The sequence below is a fragment of the Aphelocoma coerulescens genome, chromosome 8 (genome assembly GCF_041296385.1).
Source record: "Aphelocoma coerulescens isolate FSJ_1873_10779 chromosome 8, UR_Acoe_1.0, whole genome shotgun sequence".
Lineage (NCBI taxonomy): Eukaryota > Metazoa > Chordata > Aves > Passeriformes > Corvidae > Aphelocoma > Aphelocoma coerulescens.
In genome coordinates, this window is record NC_091022.1 from 13,602,431 (window position 1) to 13,623,669 (window position 21,239).

Sequence of the window (21,239 nt, forward strand, 5' to 3'; positions counted from 1 at the left end):
CTCACTGTGAGAAATATTTTTCCAAATAGAAGTTACCTTTTTTAATCAGATGTGTTTTAGACACCATAAGAGAGTACCTGCTAAGTTAATCACTAAAGTGTTTTTTATTTCCTTAGATGAAGCCTAGAGAGACACTTACAATTTCTCTGGCATAAATAAGTACCTTTGATAACACAGCCAGGATTATACAGCTTTACTATAGACTGCATGATCCTGGAGTCTCATACATTGTCCAGTGCAGAAAACTTACTTGAACCCAGTCTAAATGTAGCAGGCATAAGGCTCAAATATAATAATTTTTCATAAACTTATATTAACTCCTAAAGGAATTATAATCAGAAGCTCTAGGTTCTTGAACATGTTCCTGAACTTCCACAAAAAGATTTGTTTCCTTGTTGTTGCATGACCACACTGTTTGGCCATAAGTTCTACTGACAAACATGGAAACTACTGGGGTATATAGAGCTTACACTTTTCAAGGGTTACAGCCTTGAAAGGCTTCACTTGTTCAAGCTTGCAATTTTAGTAGCTTCTCAAAACCAATTTAAATTGTCTCTGCAGATATAATTTTCTTTAGTTTTTATTGTTCTCCATGTCTTTTGCCCTAAAAATTAAGGTGCAGATAATGCCATAGAACCAGTATAATTTAGCACTGAACTCTGGATATGCCTTCCTAGCAAAACCTAAGGCAAGATCATCTTCCTACAGTCGAGAGAGAGAAAATGGGCAAGGTTGGAAAGGACCACAGTGGGTCCTCTGGTCCAACCTCCCTGCTCAAAGTGATCCTAGAGCACATGGCACAGGATTGTGTCCAGTTTTTCTGGAATATCTCCAGTGAGGGACACTCCACACCCTCTCTGGTCAATCTGTTCCAGTGCAGTCACTCACACAGTAAAGAAGTTCATCCTCATATTGAGGTGGAACTCCCTGTGCATGAATTTCTGCCCATTGCCTCTTATCCTATTGCTCGGCGCCACCCAGCAGGGGCTGGTCCATCCTCTGACACCTCCCTGCAGACACTGACAGACACTGATGAGGTCCCCTCTCAGCCATCTCTTCTCAAAGCTCAACAGGCCAAGCTCTCTCAGCCCTTCAAGTCATCTACATTATAGCACTTTGTTTTTCCTTGCAAAACATGGTTACAACACGATTTTGATTTTCCTATTAACTCTGCAGTAGAAGGTCACTGCCATCTTCAATGACTTCTTCAGGGGAGTCACTGTTGGGAAAAGCCTGTGCTCTTTTTCTTACCTCAATGCACAGAGATACTGGCAGCTCTGAAGAAATGAGGAACTCTGCAACTCATTCTGCACTAAGCTGCCAGGAAAGCATCAATATCAAATCTTCCCAGTTTAAAGAATCACTTTCTCTGCTGGCACTGAATACAACTTTATAGTATAAGTAGCAACTGATTCCAACTGTGTCCAGACCAAAATTACTTCAGTGATATCCATTAGCATCTGTACTATGAAATTCATCACTCAGTACAATATTAGCAAAGAGTAAAGCACAATATTAACTTTAAATTACAGTTTAAAAAGAAAGTTTAAAAACTGCTGCTTGTATCTATTAAGTTCCATCACCTGAGTCCTTTCAGTCTTCTCATATTGTTTTCTCTCATTCCTACGCTGTTTCTGTACATCCCATTAAAGAGATACCGAGTCCCACACAAACATTAAATGCAGTTCAGTGTTACCCTGCTCTGCAAGCAAATGTGATTTTTTTTTTTTTTTTTCCTTTCTTTCTTGGTCGTGGTTGCTGTACAAAAGAACAGGTTAGGAATTTCCAGATTTCTGCTGTTCCAGTGAAGGACATGCAGTGTCTTAATCACCCTGTGCCTTGCTTGCCATGAGCCCCATTCCCCTGGCCTAACCAGACACTTTTCCATCCGGCCCTGAGCAAGCCCCTGTTCCCTTGGCTAAGTGCAGTGGAAGCCCCTGGAGAACAGTTGCCATGAGCTGCAGCTTCAAGAGCAAACCTTTTCCTCCCCCACATCCGAACTGCTGTTGAGCCAGTTCCTACCCGTGAGTCACACACTGTGCTCTCGCCGGGCTCATGTATTTGCTCTTTCCTGTCTTTGTTGTTTCCATTAGTCTAAAGTAAAAGTCATTCAGGCTGAAAGGACATGTTTGTTCTCTGCTGATGAAAAACTGTAATGTCCCTTTGCAAAGAATTAAATCACCTGGTTTGTGCTGAATCACAAGCAGAATACTGCTCCACCCTGGAAACTGTGTGCTAAACTCTTCTAGAGAACCATTGCAAAGGTGTGAGATGTGGCAAAACTGGGAAACTACCAAACTAATTAGTTCAGATTAATAATTGCTGACTAGTAGGAACCTCATTGCAAACATGTACTGCAAAAATAAAAATATTCTGCTCTAGTGTTTTTTTCAAACAGTAAAAAATCAGTTCCTTTCATTGTTATTATTTTGTTGTTACAGACTCAGATTAGCCCCAAGGAAGGGTGGCAAGTTTATAGTTCAGCCCAGGATCCCGATGGCCGTTGCATTTGCACTGTTGTTGCACCTGAACAAAACCTATGTTCAAGAGATGCCAAAAGCAGGCAACTGAGACAACTACTAGAGAAGGTAAGTCTTCCCAAAAAATTCCTCCTCTTGATCATTAAACTTCCTATGGATATCTACTGCTTTCCCTCTAAGTTAATACATAATGAACTACTGAAGAGGTACCTGATAAAAATTGTTCTTCAGGGTATATCCCCTGCCTGTGTTCTCATCTCTGATGATTATTTGTCTGTTTTCCTCATATCACGCCTTTCCCAACCCAAGTTGCATCTTCTCTCTTATTCGCTCCTCCCAAATTCTTCCTTATACACAAGACAGATTTTTCTGTGTAAAACCCGTTACAAATCCCACCTCAAATGCTTTGGGATTTAAACTACAGCTTGTGCTTCAATCATACGAGACTGCTGAAGGTCATTTCTTTTATCAAAAAATAATGAGAGAGACACAACAGTATCTTGAAAGCAAACTGTACAGAGGATAAACAGTTCTAATTTTTTCATTGTTTCTTTCCTCAAGTTTATTTATTCATTTTCTGGTGGTGCAAATTTTCCCCAACAGTCCAGTTCTTAATTCCAGTATTATCCACTATTGCACATATAGTGAAACCAGTGAAGTCTTGTTTTGCATCAACAGAAAAAATGCTGCAACTATAACACAAGCATTCTGCATTCCCTGTATAAGTAACCAAGGTTATAGTTACTGTATCACAGCCAGGGGTACAGAACCTTAGGTCTGAGTGTTTGAACAGTAGCAAAAATCAACATAAAATGTAGACCTTAAAATACATTTTTAGCACACAATTGTTAGTATTATTCTAGCTATAGAAAAATCATTCCAGTGCTAAAATAGCGCCAGATCCCCACAGATTTTTGCTCCCTGTGCTTCCATGAACTTCAGAAGGGACTTAGTGTCAAGTTGTGATAGAACCCATAACATGAGATGCAGGGAGAGGAGAATGATGGACCAGCAGAGAGAAAAGGAGCTGCCTCCCCTCATGCTGTCTGTTCACTAAAGAAAGGGAGACTTCAGTCTTTGCTCCAGCATATTTCCCAAATACTAAAATATTACTAAAAAAAAAAAAAAAATTACTTTCTTTTGAGGTGGGGGCTGGAGGGGTGTGTTAAGATCACAGCATAGTTTTTAAGCTGCCACAGAAATGAACCCAAATCATTAGCCTCTAAAAGCCATTTTCTTACGATTAGAACTGTGGCAATCACGGATATGTAATGTTGTATTACTACTTCACTGAGTCCATGCAGTCCTTTAATTAGAGCCTCTATATGAATGTGTTTTCTGCCAAATGGAAATGCTCAAAGTTCTTCCAGCACCCGAAGGACATTATTTGCCTGCTTTCAACAATTAGATAGCAAAAAAAAAAAGTCTGCTTTTTTCATTAAAAATCCTTTCTCAGAACTACTAATGGCAACTGTGCAATAACTAATGTGTACTATTTTTAAGAGTACTTTCAGAATCCACACATTCAGTAGATCATAATGAGTTAGTTCCAAACATGAATACCCATTCAAACATTGCATATTCTTGCAAACCACAGGAGTACTGCTGGGTTTGTTTTTCTTAAGAAGGTACAATTTTTTTTGTTTGAGCCAAAACTTCAATAAGGTGCCTAATACATTTACAGCAATCTTGTTTTCTCATGTTTTGGGAAAACAAAACACTTACTGAAATAGAATAACTGCACTTGGAAAATGTGTCATTTTTATGGCTGGCAAAAGCATTGCTTTCATTACAGAAACTTTTAGAAGTATGTATAATTTACTCTGGATGACAGTTACTGTTGCCTCACTGTAGTAAAAGTCCTCACTATAGCTACAAAATCACTTGCTCTTTTGGGTAACAAAAGTTACCCAAACATTCACTACTTTTCATCTATAAAAAGAATAAATAAAATTGTGGTTTTCTAACGCTGAGACCATTGGATAAAATTTTTCATTTTACATTTACTTACAGAATTATGAGCAAACACCTCTGTGGTGATCGACACACCCCAGCTTATCTCTGGATAGTCTTATGAATGCCTTATATTGAATGATTACATAAATGCCTAGTAACAATGGAAGTCATGCTTTTCATGCTGACCAAAATCTCCAAATTTCAGTCCTGTCCCTCCCAAAGTGCCTGGAAGGAAATATACACTGTATTAGCACCTTCTGAACCACAGTCATATCTACTACAGGTCTCAAAGTTGACTCCATTGCCTGACAGCCTTTCCTGAGCCCACTGTTAATGATGCTTAAAGGATCTCTCTCTCTTTACCTCTAAGTAGTGCAAATAATTTATGGCTTGAAGGTCTTGCCCTGTTCCCCAGGATTTGTACTGTCACGCAGTTACGGAATGTAGAACCGTACTGGGGTAGAAATGGCTCACAACTAATTCACAGAAGTGCATTTCAATGCCTGACATTTAACCAGGAAAAAAGGTAAAGCAACAAAAAGTGCTTTTAGAGACTGTTCTTCTCTAACAGGTTCAGAATATGTCCCAATCGATTGAAGTTCTAAACCTACGGACTCAGAGGGATTTCCAGTACGTTTTAAAAATGGAGACGCAGATGAAAGGGCTGAAGGCCAAGTTTCGGCAAATCGAAGATGATCGGAAGACATTAATGACAAAACATTTTCAAGTAGGTTCAGTTTTAACAATGACTCTCAAGCCTGCTGGAAACAATGTATGAAGTAGCAATGCATGGACTGCTAAGGTCTCAGCTTGAAGTGCTTGTACCATTAAGCACCATTAAAAAGAAAAGCATAATAAATATTCCTTTTTGACGATAATCTCTTGCTCTGTTCAATTTAATTGTAATAGGGAGGAACTATTAATTATTAAGTCATTAGAGAAATGTCACTATAAACAGATTCCTGTTTTTTCTGTATCAGTGTGCATGTCATACTGAGAAATTTATATTCATTCAAGCTCCAATGATAAAGGGGGAGATCCAGTGGAATTAATAGCAAACAAGTAGAATTCTGTGCTTGTAGTGTTGCCTGACATTTACTGCAGTTGAAGGGAAGAAAGGATGAAATAAATCAGTTTATTGTAATTTTTATCCAGTACAATTAAGATCTAATTTCATGTCTGAAGGTCTGCTGTTTTGAATTTGAGATGGGGAGGAGGGCAATCACTCCCAGTCACATTTGCGTGATTAAAAAAAGCCTTTCACCGAATTTTAATGACAACAAAAACCACAAGCCAATCCTTTTGTGAGGAAGAAGGGTTGCAGATATTACAAGATATCATTGTGTATTCTAAAAAAGCTACCTCAAGTACCCTTCAGGAAAAAAGTATTTCAAGAGCATATTTAAGTTCTTTAAATATCAAATCTGATAAATTGATTTTTCAAGGCTTTGAGAACACAAAATAGATTCTAGAAAATACATTCTGAGGATTACATTATATTAAGCAAATATATTTTTTGAAGTGTTTCTGAAAGTTCCCATAAAATGAAAATTTTCTAATTGGTGCTAGAGTTAGATACATAAGTAATTACATTGCCAAGAGGTCTAGGGTTTTTTTATCAGTGACACTGAATATCCAGTGGGTCTTAATATCAGGAAGTAAGTACACTAATGATCTGACTAGCAAGCTTTATAAATTAAGTCATTGTTCTTAGTTTACAGCTGTTTGAGCACATACTTCCAGGTTTTTTGATTAATAACAAACATCTCCACCTTTTTTCCCTTTTATCCCATATTGCTACAATAACAACACATTTACATAATGCCATTATATATTCTGTATTCTCATTTTAGTTTTCCTTGGAAACAAAATATCAAAATTTGAATGTCTGACACACAATGTCAGAGATAGCACAATACTCCAGTACTCTACCCTTTTAAATATCCAATATTTCTATTGGCCAGCCATTTACGTTCAGTCTGACAGTTTGCCAGGAGTATAAAACAGAGTTCCAGCCAAGCAAGCTATAAAATAATTTAAAAGGTCAACATAATACAATATGCTGTTCTGAAATACAGTCTACCAAAATTCCAGTGCTTTATCTTTCCTGAGACAGAAAAATTCATGTTGGATATAACATTACCCTTCATATCAACTGGCTTAAAGTGCCAGAACACATCTACCACCTATCTATGTTACAAATTAGTTTTTGTACCACTCATCACAGCAAAAAACTCTGGAGTGTCAGCAGAAGAAAAAAATTATTTTTTTTTAAATCATGAAAAAACCAAAATCAACTTTATATGATTTACTGAAGCAAGATATTCTAAATCTGTGTTTTCATGCTGATCAGAACCAAGGAGTTGGTCCAGATCATACTTGAGCATACAGTTAGTCCATACTTTATGCCAAGCAGGAAGTACCTGATTGCCACAAAAAGTTACAACAAGTTTGCTCAAATGATACATCATCTGGCATAAATCCTACCAGCAATACATTACCTCCACTAATTCAAACACATTTTATCTTTCTGAGTTTTTACAAGCTTTGCATTTTTTCCCATTACAGCTTATCCATGGTTTTTGGCCATTCACCACCCCACAGAACTGAAGCCTAAGTTCACCATTTCAAAATGAAGTAACAAAAACTATGGTTTCTGGAGCTATTCTCTCTCTGTCACAAAGCCTACTTCCCTTGTCATCAAGGAAAAAATTACTATTCATTTTAACAGGCATAAAGTAGGTTTAAGTTAAGATTTTAATAAAAACAGCCAAATAAAAATAGTTTTAACTGTAAACAAAAGGACTTCACTTTTTTGTGTCCATTTTGGTAACTCTGCTACCATAATGTAATTGGAAGACCCCCTGAGAACAGAATCAACAGAAGCAATACTCTCAAATTCATATATACTGACATATTGGCTATGTTTCAGTAAAGCAAAATCTTTTGACTGCAAGGATTCTTTGAGGTTTTCTACAAAACAATAACAACAAACAACTTCAAATTGGCTTAAATTTAATAGAGCCCCTATTATTAGTGCATTTAAAAGAATAATTAAGAAATGAAAGCTGGGTAACCAATATATGCTAAAGATTAAGACAAATTCTCAAAGTATGAGTCTCAGGAAAAATCTGAGAAAAGGGCAATCTGAGATTTCAAGGTGGAGCTTTATTTTCTTCAGTCAATGTTTAAGAATAGGAGTGGCAATGCAACAACAACTGCACGTGGCAAAAAAATACATTTGTGATATTCCAGAAGAGATGTCAACTGAGCAAGTTCAAAAGCATTTAGTGATGTAGCCAGTTGACAAGCACAAATCACAGTTAAGAACCATGGATTTTTTACTTCAGAAGAAAAAGTTAAATATCATTGTGGTTGGAACAGGAATAAACACTGTTCAACAGACATTGAGGAAAGAAAGAATTTAGTACTTCTAGGGAATGAAATAGAAATTAACAGCCCACCAACTATGTATGACAGCTCTGTAAACCAGGTATGATCTTGAACACTACTGTGCATTCATCTTCTGATGAAAGACACACTTAGGGGTGGTTTATATCTAGATGGAAAGTCAGTGGGTTTGGTTCAGATCATCTGAAGGTAACTCTTTATTTTCAATAGAAAAACTATTCTCTCATGTATTTAGTGTACTGCTTACTACCATTAAGTCTGAGGTTCCTAAGACTTTTCACAGTAGACTAACAATAGATCTGTAAAATAAATAATCATTTTCAACTTGTTTTAATAATCAGGCATAAATATTAAATTAAAGGAAATTAGGGGATTGAACTCCTTTAAACTGCTCTAATGCATGTATGATTGCCTTTAACAGGAGTTGAAAGAAAAGATGGATGAGCTCCTGCCACTGATCCCAGTTCTGGAACAATACAAAACTGATGCCAAGTTGATCACACAGTTCAAGGAGGAAATTAGGAATCTGTCTACTGTGCTGACTGGGATTCAGGAAGAAATTGGTGCTTATGACTATGAGGAACTACACCAGCGTGTAATCAATTTAGAAACCAGGCTTCGTGACTGCATGAAAAAGCTCAGTAAGTTAACAAGTTCATGGCAAATTTGGTCCCTTGGCTATGCATTTTTAGTTGTCTCTCTTTAGAAAGATTAAAGTTTGGAGGGAGGGGGGTTTGTTTGTTTCTTTGATGAAAGACTGCATTATATTCTGATCTGTGCTACCCTAATAAAAAACAAGAGTAACTCAACCTAAGGTCAGTCATATCATTCTAAGTACATGACATAATGTTCTGCCCTACTGTATACAGAAGGAATTAAGATGAAAAAATATAACAGATGGAAAATTCAAAATCTGAGGTTTAAACCAGTTGGAGAGTTACAAATATTCTTTCAAAAAAAGCTCAGACACACACTGCTACTAGAGTCATCTTTGGGCTGTCAATGTGAAAAGAAAAATAGTGAAAAGTAGACTTTAATCAGTTTTGAGATGTCCACATCATAACCCTGTCATCTTGCTGTAACACCTGAGAGGCCACTGACTGCAATGTCTTTAGCCTGTATTAGTGTTAGGAGAGATATCCCATTCTCCAATTTGCACTGCAATCTAACTAAGCCTCACATTTAATTGAAGGGAGCAAAGTGTGATTTCTGCAGGATGCACAGCAACGATGCATTGCTATTGCTGCACCAGGTTTACTTCAGGCTGCCTCCATCTCAGCTGCTCCCATGCTGGCACTAGGTAGAAAAAGTCAAACGTTGAGCATCTCTGAAAATCAGCACTAGCTCAGTATCAGCTACCAAAACTAAGGGCCTGAAGGATCAATATCAAGTGTCAGGCACAACTTGCATTGATAGGTAACCTGCTTTACAAACACAGTGCAGTCTCTCCTTTCCCCAGTCTATCCATGCATTCAGAGATTTCTGAGTGGATCACTATTGCAGCCTGGATTACTACAGCAAACAATCCAGCCCCTTTATGAAAAATGAACACTTTGCAGTTTAGCACTGAACATGAATAAACTTGAAATTCCAAGGTTTAGGCCTGTGATTGGTGTCTCAGTTATCAAGTGTGGGATGTTTACTTTTAAATGTTACCCAGGACATTAAATATCTTTTTAACTGGATAAGCAGAGCCTCCTTATTTTTGTGATGCAATAGAATGAGAAAAATCTAGGTTAAGTTAACCTCTTAAATTATTTATTTCCATTTCTTTATTTTATACTAGAAATAGCACAGTGAGGATGTGCTAAAATACATGAAAGACTTCTTCAAACAGAAATTTCTTATGATCCTATTTTCCCCTCAGTACACACACATAATAGCACATTACTGCATTGACAGAAGGCAGTCAGGAGAAAATGGCTGTGTTGCAATACTGCAGCAAATAAGAAAATTCCTATGAATAAACAGTATTTTCTGATAGCGAGTGTTCCAGTAAGTTATTAGATATCAAAAATCATCAGTTTAACAAGTATTGTTTTTCAATGCTTTTACAGGTTGGTTTTTTTTTCAGTTTTTACTGATTAGTGAAGCAATGACAGTGTGAGATATATTTTATACACCAGAATTAGGTGTATTGATATCCTATCTATCCTGAATTCCTGCAGTAAATTCTAATCTCTTGATGTACCTAATGAAAAAAACATTGAAATTACATATATTAGGCAGTAGGGAAGAAAGTATTGTATAAAATAAATTATTAAGCATATCCATTATCAAAAGGGAGTGGACCTTCTCAAGATGTAACACAGATTCATTCGTCCTTATTGGCATTATTCCCTGGACTTAGATGCTTAAATTACTTTTATGGTCCCCTACTAACAGACTGGCTGATTTTCTGGCCTATCCCTGTGCACCTTTTAAAGTACAAACAGCCTCAGTTTGGCTTCCTGTAACTGCTGAAAGCTGGGACTGTGTGCTCAGATCAGAAAGCATAAGGGGAAAGCAGCTTTCATGCCAACACCTTCTTTGCAGCCACATTGGCCACGCTGGAGATGACCCAGCTGTGCCTGTCCATGCCAGCCTGAGAGCCAGAAGCCAATGGCCCCAGTGTGCCACAGGATCTGGCTTGAAGCTTTGCAGATTTTGCTACGTTTCACAATACAATTTTCTAATCAGCGTGTGCAATAGCTGTTCTCCACTCTTCTCCCTCACAGGTGTTTTTCAGCAGTATAATGCATTATTTATATTGTCCTGGCCACTTAAAAGGGTTCTTCCATCTGCACTGGCAACACTTTCAACACTCATTAACATACACTAAGCAGTTAATTTCACTGAGGTTTAATGATTGCCACAACAGTTGTGATGACTGAATTTTACTCTTCTTTGGAATAAGAGAAAATTCAAGATGAAACTGCTGAGAAATTAGTTGACATAACTTTTAAAGGGTGCATGCGGGTAAACACATAGGACTAGAGTGTATGTGATTACACACACCCCAAATTCACATGTACTTATGCATGTATGGGTCCTTTGCTGACAATCCTGTAAGTCATGTGTACTTATAAGACAATGCAGGTTGCACACGGTGCTTGGAACCCTCCTATTCTTGTCATGGCCTGTTTATGAAATTGGAAAAAAACTTACATGGGTAGCATTCATAGAAGCCAATACTCTTGACATATAATTAGAGTAGATATATGTTGGATTCATGTCTAGCTACATTTGATTATAATGTAGACTCTAAACAATATTTTACAGTAACATTTTTTGTTAGCAATTCAAAAGCAGAGTATTCTATGTATCCAAAGAAGTGCTGTTACATCAGTGGCAGAGGAGCTATTAGTGCAGGCATGAGACTACTGATTGCAGTGGTACTTGTACTTCCAAAGCATCCTTTCCTTTGGGATTTGAGGAACTTTACAGATATCATTTAGTATAAAACTGGGCAAGAGAAATATAGATTCTTATCCCCCTTTGTAGATGATGAAACAACCAGCCCAGAAGTATAAATGACTTTTCCAAAGATTACATACCAAGTCATGGCATCCATGCAGAAAAATCCAGGGGCTTCCTCTCAGCAGACTCTAATAACTATACTAAAGTGCTTCCTGGATTCATATTATGCAGGAAAACAGACATATATTTGTTTAGAACTAGTTCTTCATTCCCTCATGCTAGGATGTTATGACAAATTTGACCATAAGCAGAAAAGTGCAAGCAGTAGAACACTTGGAAGTCATTTGTGCAAGTGCCAAAAAAACCTCCCTTCATTTTTCCCTATTTATTACCCACAAAAAAACCCGCAATAATGATGTTTATGAACACTTCAAGAGAATGTTGGGATTTTATTTCCTTCACCAGTCCTTCTACAAATTATACACTCACTTGCTCTATATAGCAGCTACCAATATTCATTCATATCACAGAGACTGGAACTATCTACCCATTTCTAGCTACCTCCAAAACAGCTCCTATGTAGTTGGGCTATCACAGCCTCCTCCTGGTATTTGCTCACTTTGGAGCTCTCCAGATGCATTCTGCCCCATATACTTTCACAGGCCACAGGCTGGACAAAATTACATCTATTTTCTCTTTCAATGGTCACTTCACGCTCAACTTTTTCCTTAATATAAATAAATACTGGAAATCATGAATAGACTTACAGGAGTCCATTGTACAGAATTGTTAAAGGAGATGAACCAAGCCAGAAACACCTGGATTGTGCGTGGTATGATGCTTCTTGTACAGCTCAGTTTAGGATGTAAAAAGACTCCATGATTGGGATTTTCCAACTATTACAATCAGTAATGGTTGGGATTTTCTAATGTAGGCAGCTACTTCTTCCAAAGCCAAGGGAAAGAGACTGAAGGCTTCTAAAAATCCCACTGCTTTTCTGTGTAACCCCATCTGAATCTCTTTGGGAAGAGAAAAAAAGCCTAGAAATACCACATTTTTCTTAGTTCTTATCTGAACTTCCTGACATTTGTTAGTATGGAGATATATTTGACCTAACTTTTTACTAGCATCTGGTCCTTCTATCAGGGAATCAAATTGCTATATTGTTATAAACAAAAACTTTTCCTAGATTCTCTTCTGCCAGTGGAAAGAAAGGAGAAAAGAAAAGAAAAGAAAAAAAAAAAAAGTGTGGGCAGGGAAGAGGATTTTGGCTACTTCAAAAAAAAATTTGTATAGGCTAATTTTAACTGTCAGCCCCCTCACTGCTATGGAAAATTCACAGTCCAGAAGTGATTGCCCTTTCACATGACATTTGTCTCTGTTCTATTTATCTACATACAAAATGAGCTAAAAAAATGTCTCAACTGGAAATTAACTGGAATTTTCATTAATTTCAAAATCCCAGACTTTTCATGCCAGAAAAATTTTAAGATCCTGCCTGCAGTATGTTAGTATTACCATTCCCTAGCAATAAACCTCAGCATGCAAGATCACCTTTAATACTGCCACCCAAACAATTAAAAGGTTCATTCCACAGCTGAGAATACAGGCAGGGATTAGATAAACACTCTTTAAGTAGACAAGAAGAAGCTGTTACCAGCTTTGGTTGAGGAGTAAGGAAAATTTCTTGGACTGAATACAAAGTTGGAAGTGCTTAAAAGCAAGAGGAGACTAACCTTGTGTCAGTGAGCTGTTAAACATGACTTCTGCAAAAGTTACTTGTGCAGCCTTAAGCAGTTTAAAACACCATCAGCTGATTCAACTTGACCGTTCAGCCAAGACTTGCTCTGGGGCCTTGTCCTTGTTCTTTCAAGCAATACTTTCTGAACTGAGAGGACTTTCCGATTTGAGTTCTTTTCCTTCCTCATTAAACAGAGACCCAGTCATGAGGATCTCTCAGCTATGGGGAGGCTGGGATGACAAGACAGAGGTGGGCTCTGACAGCTCTGCTGCTTCCTTTTTACTGTCCATGCTGTCAGCAAGTAGGTCAGCAGACCTCAGGTACTGCCTGAGGGATTTACAGAAGAAGCCTGCTGATGGGATATGAATTATCACTACAGTGGGAATGAATTATCATACATGGAAAAAATACTTGTAGCATTCCTTAGTTTTATATACCAGTTCCATCCAGTTACATCATAAAATAAGCAGATCTATGGGTTTCTGTTTAATGAGGAAGGAAAAGAAAAATGGCGCCTGCTACAGGGCAGAAGGGAAAAAAATCTTCATGCCTCTTACAAAGTGCTCTGTTTTGTTATGCCAAAAAGAGAAGCTTTGTCACTTTTTCAGTCAGCTACCCCTCAGCTATACAGCAGCTCTCCTAAGAGTCTTTCTTGATCACTACATGCTGCCTAGGAATAAAAACTTGACCAGAAATATACCCTGACTCAAACTGCTGATCATTTAGTGGCTGAAGTACAATGTCATCTCTTTTCACATTGAACAGCATCTCAATACATTTTGAAAGATCATTCTCTAAAAGCATCTGACTCCCATGACAGGGGTACACAACTCAGTTCATATAGTTTGAACTAAATGAAGGCTGAAGAGGTTAATTAATTATTAACAACATGTAACTAACTGTAATCAGTGAGCTATACATTCAGGATAAATACAAGTAGTATAACAGAGGAACCACAGTACTGACACTTAAGCATACAAATCTCTGAACATTGTTCTCTAGCCTCAAAAAGCCCCTCACATATGGAGCAGCACCCAAAGAGCCCCAGAGCCAGCACCCAGAGAGTCCCCAGGGACTCCAAACACCACCTGCTCTTACCCTTCTTCTGCTGCAGCTCCAGGGCCTCGAGCTTGCTGTGTGCTGGTGCTGCTCCCACCGTGCCCTGGCACTGCTGAACCCACCTGGAGTGCTCACACACCTGCCCTGCCTGGGCCCCCCTGACACAAAAGGTGGCTCTGGGATCACTCATCCCTGCCAGGGGCTCTTCCATAGGTTTTATCCGTTCAGAAGCAAAATTTCACAACTCATTTTGAGTCCACATTTAGCTTCCTCGACTTTTTTTCTTCATAGAAGAAACAGCACTTCAGATTCCAAATTCTTTTTATGCTTTCCCACTAATTGCAATACTGTGTTCTATGGGCACCAATTAGTATTAGTATACCTTATAACTCATGCATTCACTGTGTTTTAATTATCTTAGAAACTACAAGTTCAGGAGGGATTTTATTCTGATTTCTTTCTGCTTATTAGTTTTCTGGTAACTTATTCCAAATGAAGTATTCCAAATTTAAACTCAGACCTTCAGAAGGGTTATCTCATGCCCATTTCTGAGACTATTTACTAATATACCACGTAAAAATAAAAGCCTTCATCTTGATAGGTTATAGACCTCTACCTTTCAAGTTAATAGCAGTTCATGCTGTAGAAAAAGAGAATTCAGCACACGACAGCAGCCCATCTACAAAAAAAAATACAGAATAAAAAATTATGTACAATGATAACCAAGTATAAAAAACCTCTAAGATTCTTTAAAATGGGAAACTCCAAAAATATCTTCAAAACATTGTACCATACATAGATTGAGATATGTAAATAATAACGTCTCTTAATTGACCCAGAAAATAGACACAGCCTACCCTGCTCATTGAGATCTCAGCGTGCATTCAGTTATTTTCATTTTCAGTCCATACAATTTCCCTGCCTGTGAATGAAAACTACCCAAGCAGCCTCTGAGTTTTCACCACAGCATTAACCCAATCCTAAGTGACTGAAATAGGCTGGCATAATACATTCCTTTCCAGTTACAGAGTATAGAATTCAGGCTTGATGTGACCCTCTCTTTTGAAGTGAATAAATTCACTCTCAACACCAGGTAGTTTGTTTTCCACATTTCCTAGGTAGACATGGTTATCACTGTAGCACAACCATGTAGCTCAGAAAAGCGGTTATTTTTAAATTTAAAAAAAATTAATTAAATGTTCACTTCTTTTTACATTATTTTCTGTAAAAACATGCTATTTGACCTGATTACATGCACATCACTGTGTGATATTAAATCTTGGTTCCACCAGGAGCTTGTTACTAACAGATATCTTATTAATGTCCCCTAAAATATAGATTTTTGAATTGTTTGGAAGGTCAACATCCAAGATGGTATCGACTTTCATTATTTCCTCCCAGACAGTCTAATGGATTAGAAGCCAACCAATACAGCCAAGTTTACTAAATAATTCTCATACTCACTTTCTTTAGCCAGCCTCCAGTGCAGAAAGAGCCATGTGTGTGTGAGCATGGGGCAGTCAGGCACAAGCTTTGAGTACAGACACGCTGTGTGTACAAGCTCTTTTTTTTGTGTCTGCCCTTAACCACCTTGTTACCCTGGCAAATGGAAAACTGAAACATCCATCATTCCTAACCTTGTGCTGAACTTCCTGAAGGCAGAACTGGGGGGGAGATTATGTCTTCATTTCATTTATTATTAAATGTTCTTCAGCTCAGAAAATATTTTACTAGGTTATATTTTAGTTTATGCCCAAAAACCATAACTGTGCTTCAAAAGATGTAAATACAAAAAATATATCAATAAAATTTTATGGGTATATTTTTACATATTTATATTACTCTTCAATAAGGAGAGGTTCCTTCAGTGAAGGTGACAATCAATCTTCAACATAAGCCTGAATCCCCTGGAGCTACTATGAAGTTTGGAGCATTTGTTCTTGTGCTCTGATGACAAGGAGAGTTGTGCAATTATTTGCATTAATGCATTTGTTTTTTCTGATTTCAGCATGTGGCAAATTGATGAAAATCACAGGCCCCATTACAGTGAAGATATCTGGAACCCGATTTGGAGCCTGGATGACAGATCCATTGGCATCAGAGAAAAATAATCGAGTATGTTAAGGCATTATCTTCGTGTCCTGGAGTCTTACTTGGTTTCTTTTAATCCTTTAAAAGATACTTTCCCTTTAAAAGATACTCTCAAGCATGTTGCTTCTACTTCAGTCATTTTCACACTCAAACATCTTCAGAGAAAAAGCAACAGTATTTTTGGAAAAACATCCAAAGACAAAAGTTAACTGAGCGCTTTTGTGGTGTTTCCTTCAAATTTTTCAGGCTTGACAAACATCTGAACTGACAACACAATTTTTTTATTTTGTAACATATTTAAGTGTGCTTGGGTCTTTTAAGAACCAGAGTAATCCAAAACAAACATCAACACTTTTACCCAAGAGCAGGACCCATAATGCAGCACAGTTAAAATTGGCAGAATCAGGTCCCAGATAGGCTCTAATCAGACAATTTGCTCCATCATACCCAAGTTATGGTATTGTTTTGTTGTTTGATCTGCAATAGTATCTCAAATTGGCCACAGTTTTGAGAAGGTGCTCTCTCCATCAAAGGCCTTTGGAAGTCAAAACACTAGGTGTCATTTGTATGAGATCCACAACATTAATTTTTTGAATACAGAAAAAAACCAAAGGCAACAGAAAAGGCAACATAAAAATGACAACAAATAAAGATTTATGTGCAGCTCTCTTCTGCCCACTGTGTTCATGCAGGTTTGCTACTTAGTCCAGAAATCTCAATTACCTTTAGGAGAGCAGCAAACTCTGAGAAACTAAAAGGAGAAAAGGAAAAATGCATGAAGGAGAAAAATGGAGGAATGAAAGTTCCATACAGAACATTAAAAAGAAGTAATAATTCTGCTTTAAGGGGAAAAAATGGCTTTGAAACTTTACTAGTTTCTTTGCTATTGTTTTTGTTTCCTTTACTAAGAAAAGACTATTTTTCTTTGAATAGAGATTCAGCTGAAAAAAGTTTAACCACATTTATTCCTAAGTATAAATTCAAGTTTATCTCACGTGCCATTTCCCATCTCTGTCTTGGATTATTAGTCTCTAGAAATATCTTTAAGCAAGCACCATATAGCAGAGGCCCAAACACTGAAAAATCCAGAATTAAATTTCTCTGAAAATGCAGACACTGTAGTTAGTAACAGTTGTATTGAGAGTTCACCTGTCGAGGTAAGTTTTGATTCACAAATTAAAGAGTTCCTCCTGAATTTGTAACAGAAATGTGGGCAATATTGCACTTTGACAGCCTGCTGCACATCTAAAACTTGTTTTCCTTCTTTTTCTGCAATGTCTCCATCATGCCATATCATGATCACATACCACACACTGTGTTCAAGATGTTTACTCCCAGTCTTTGTTTTCTTCCCAGGTCTGGTACATGGATAGCTACACTAACAATAAAATTGTCCGCGAATACAAATCAATCGCAGACTTCGTCAGTGGGGCTGAATCAAGGACATACAACCTTCCATTCAAATGGGCAGGAACCAACCACGTTGTCTACAATGGCTCCCTCTATTTCAACAAGTATCAGAGCAACATCATCATCAAGTACAGCTTTGACACGGGGCGGGTGCTGGCACAGCGTAGCCTCGAGTACGCTGGCTTTCACAATGTCTACCCTTACACCTGGGGTGGCTTCTCTGATATCGACCTGATGGCAGATGAAATTGGGCTGTGGGCTGTGTATGCCACCAACCAGAATGCAGGCAACATTGTCATCAGCCAGCTAAACCAGGATACACTGGAGGTGCTGAAGAGCTGGAGCACAGGCTACCCAAAGAGAAGTGCTGGAGAATCCTTCATGATCTGTGGCACCTTGTACGTTACTAACTCGCACTTAACAGGAGCCAAGGTCTACTATTCCTATTCCACAAAAACATCCACTTATGAGTACACAGACATTCCTTTCCATAATCAGTATTTTCATATATCCATGCTTGACTACAATGCAAGAGATAGAGCTCTCTATGCCTGGAATAATGGACATCAAGTCCTGTTTAACGTCACCCTTTTCCACGTCATTAAAACTGAGGATGACGCATAATTTTCTTTCCCTTACCTCCCTCCCTCAAAGCAGTCTCATTTGTGATTAACTCTAAAAGCATCCATCTCTCTCAGTTCCTTTTAATTTACATTTCTTTCTTCATTAAACAAAAGCAACATTTTCTACTATGTAATGCATTTTAATATGGCTGAACCTGTCAAAAATGACCTGTCAGAAATAAAAAGCATCTTAACTCATGATTCAGCAAGGTCTGTCAAGACCTTGTCTTGAAAAGCACTAAAGAGAATTTAAATGGCTAAAGACAGTTTTAAAAGATTATGATCTGCCTTATTTTAGAGTCAGAGACTAATGGTGGCTTAAATGCATGAATGTCTTTTTTTACCTCTTTTTTTTTTTTAATATATTGCTTAACTTCAGGAAACATTTCGGTAGTGTCAGACACATATTGCACATTGTATTTTTTTATTTATTCCAAAAGAAAGATTTAGGAATTTAATTTACTTAGACAAGGAGTATGATTCATTTTGCCATCATCCAATTTCAGATGTGGTGCTGTACAGTATGTTTTTAAATCTCTTGCAAACATTTTATCAACAGTATGTATTTCTACCATTGTAACCACCATTGTGCAATTGTATCTCTTCACTTACGTGAAAGTAAACTAAGTACTATTTTTTATAAAATATATTGAAGCTGAATTGCAGTTCTGGCTATGAGTCAATTGAAAGTGGTAAAAATCTGATAAAAGCTTGTTATTTCTGAGAAAGACCAGTAGCTTCTCAGATGCATGATTTCTATTCTCAGCTTTGCTTCCTAGATCCCCTCCTTCACTAGTGGTGCTTACTGGCACATTTTCAACTTTGAAGCGTCACACCAGTTCCAGCTTTACAATTGTTTGCCTTGTCCAGCCTGCTGCAGGCTTCACTCTCTCTCAATCTCTTTTTTGCCTACTTTCCTCCCTCCCACCATTTGACTGCCCCTGTTGATGCCTATCCCTGCTCTGGGCTTTACAAGTGAGAAGCTGGAAGGGGCTGGTGCCCAGCAGCTGAGCGTGGGAGTGCAGCCGAGAGTGCCGTGTTTGAACTGCTCTGGGCCACTGAGGAGCAATGGTACAAGCCAAGCTGCTCTCCTTTTTCTGCCTGTCTTCTTACTCATAACAGGAGAACATCTGTCTGTTGACAAAACTCTTCTCTGGGATGACAGTAATCACAGAAAATACAACAGGGAAGGTGCAAAGCCCAGATGATCAGTGTGGCCCCTGGTAGCCACCATAATTCCTGTTAGGAAACAACACTGAGGCCAACCTCTTGCAAAGAGGTTTGGGATCTTCTGGCAGCAGAATTGCTACACCCATACTGATGCCTTCAAGAAACAAGTATTTCTGAAAGCTGTGTGGGTTGCTGTACTGTCTCGTTAGAAACTGGGGGGCAGGGAGAGGTGTGCATATTTTATTGAGAAAAAAGGAACGAGGTGCTATTTATCTCTTGGCATAAATGGAAAGAAAGTAACATTAAGCACTAGTAATCAGACTTTTTTATTAGCTGGGCTCTAACATAATGCAAAAAGACAGGTATCTGAAAAATTCTGTGAAAGCTGTGTTTCTTACACTATCTGAGCTCCTATTCTTTATATCCTTTGAAACTGAAAAGCCAGACATTTTATTTTCTGGTTCTTCTAATGGACCAGCTGAGACCACCTTAAGGCTCAATAATGTTTTCATTATTATAAATATGTGTCTATATATATTTACAAGTATGCTATATAAGCCCACGTGAAGCCGAACAAATTGCCTTATTTTTCAAACCAGTTGCAAAATGAAAAAAAAAAAATGCTAATAAGGTTTCAAGAACTGATTAAGGAAAAAAAAACAAAAACATTATGACATGACCAGAGAAAAGTTACTTTCTTGCTTCCCTCTCCTGTCTAGATGAAATGGTAGCTATTACCCCATACAATCAGTTACACTGAATTTGGAGAGACTCAGTTCAGCTAAATAGACAAATTAAACCACTTCCCTCCTGTAACCAACTTTCCTGTATTGACAATGAAACCTCCTCTGTGACATGTGAAAATGTATATGACTACTCATTAAAAAAGGTATTTTATGTCATACAGGGATGTTTTATGAAAATGGATTATGTTCTGATTTTTATCAAAAGCCATAAAAAAACCCCAGCCTTTCTCCTGTATAGAGTAACTTCAACAAAATACAAGTTTTATCAACCAGTACAGCATTTGTAAAAACATTAGTCATTAGATTGAGAAATTAAACGTCTTTCTACTGTATCATCATAAACTGGAAGAATAGTCATGATCACTTTATGTGGAAACAATGATTATTACCATATTTCTTTATAAGAATTTCATACTGTGTAATTAGCCTACGTATATTAGTACAGGTTGATACCACTTCTTACAGTAAAATTAATCTCACCTGATTTCAATAGTACTGACAGGTAACACACTCCTATTAGTCAAAAGAAAGAAAGAAACCAACACTACTACAGGGTGCTAGAGATGGATGGATAAGAGGGGTAGGAAAAGCACTTTTTTAAGGTGGTTTGTCATACTGAGATAAATCCTGCCCTTCTAAATTAGGAACAACATGTTGGATTCCAGTATTTAGACTTGAAATAACAGCTTCCATACAATCAGTACAAAATGTGGCAAGACATTATCAAGTAACACAACTTCCTGCTAAGGAGAACTCGTTTTTCTGCAAATGTGTTGATCACCTGTCTTTTCAAAATTGGGAATTCCAAAGTAATATACCCAGAAGGCTGAAATCACCATGCCTCAATATAACCTGATTTCTGTTACAAGCTTTGCCTTCATAATTAAGCAGCACAAGCAGAAAATCTTCATAATGTAGCAGCAACATACAAGCTTTATTCTTACAGGTGAAGCATGTGCTGTTTATTATGATAGTAAGGTACCAGTAGTATGTGGGAGGAAAAAACATCTCCTTAAACATGGGGAAATTAATTGTAGAGTCTGTTTCAATATCTTAATGACCTCCTGTTTCAAGGGATAAACATGTAAAAGGATCATGTCACTCCTCCACCCAAAGCAGAATACATAAATTTCGCCAAGCTGTGCTGGCAGCA

General features: G+C 37.7%; 1 protein-coding gene across 1 annotated transcript in view; it reads left to right on the plus strand.

Annotated features, from left to right (window-relative positions):
- The window catches only part of OLFM3 (olfactomedin 3), a 56,552-nt gene extending 36,348 nt beyond the window's left edge, over positions 1–20,204 (plus strand). Inside the window, exons 2-6 of the mRNA XM_069022683.1 lie at positions 2,442–2,588; positions 5,008–5,163; positions 8,269–8,488; positions 16,055–16,161; positions 17,494–20,204. Of these exons, the coding sequence (XP_068878784.1) occupies positions 2,442–2,588; positions 5,008–5,163; positions 8,269–8,488; positions 16,055–16,161; positions 17,494–18,171 (1,308 nt within the window). The 3' untranslated portion in view covers positions 18,172–20,204. The remainder of the gene's footprint in view (positions 1–2,441; positions 2,589–5,007; positions 5,164–8,268; positions 8,489–16,054; positions 16,162–17,493) is intronic.
- Positions 20,205–21,239: the final 1,035 nt, after the last annotated feature.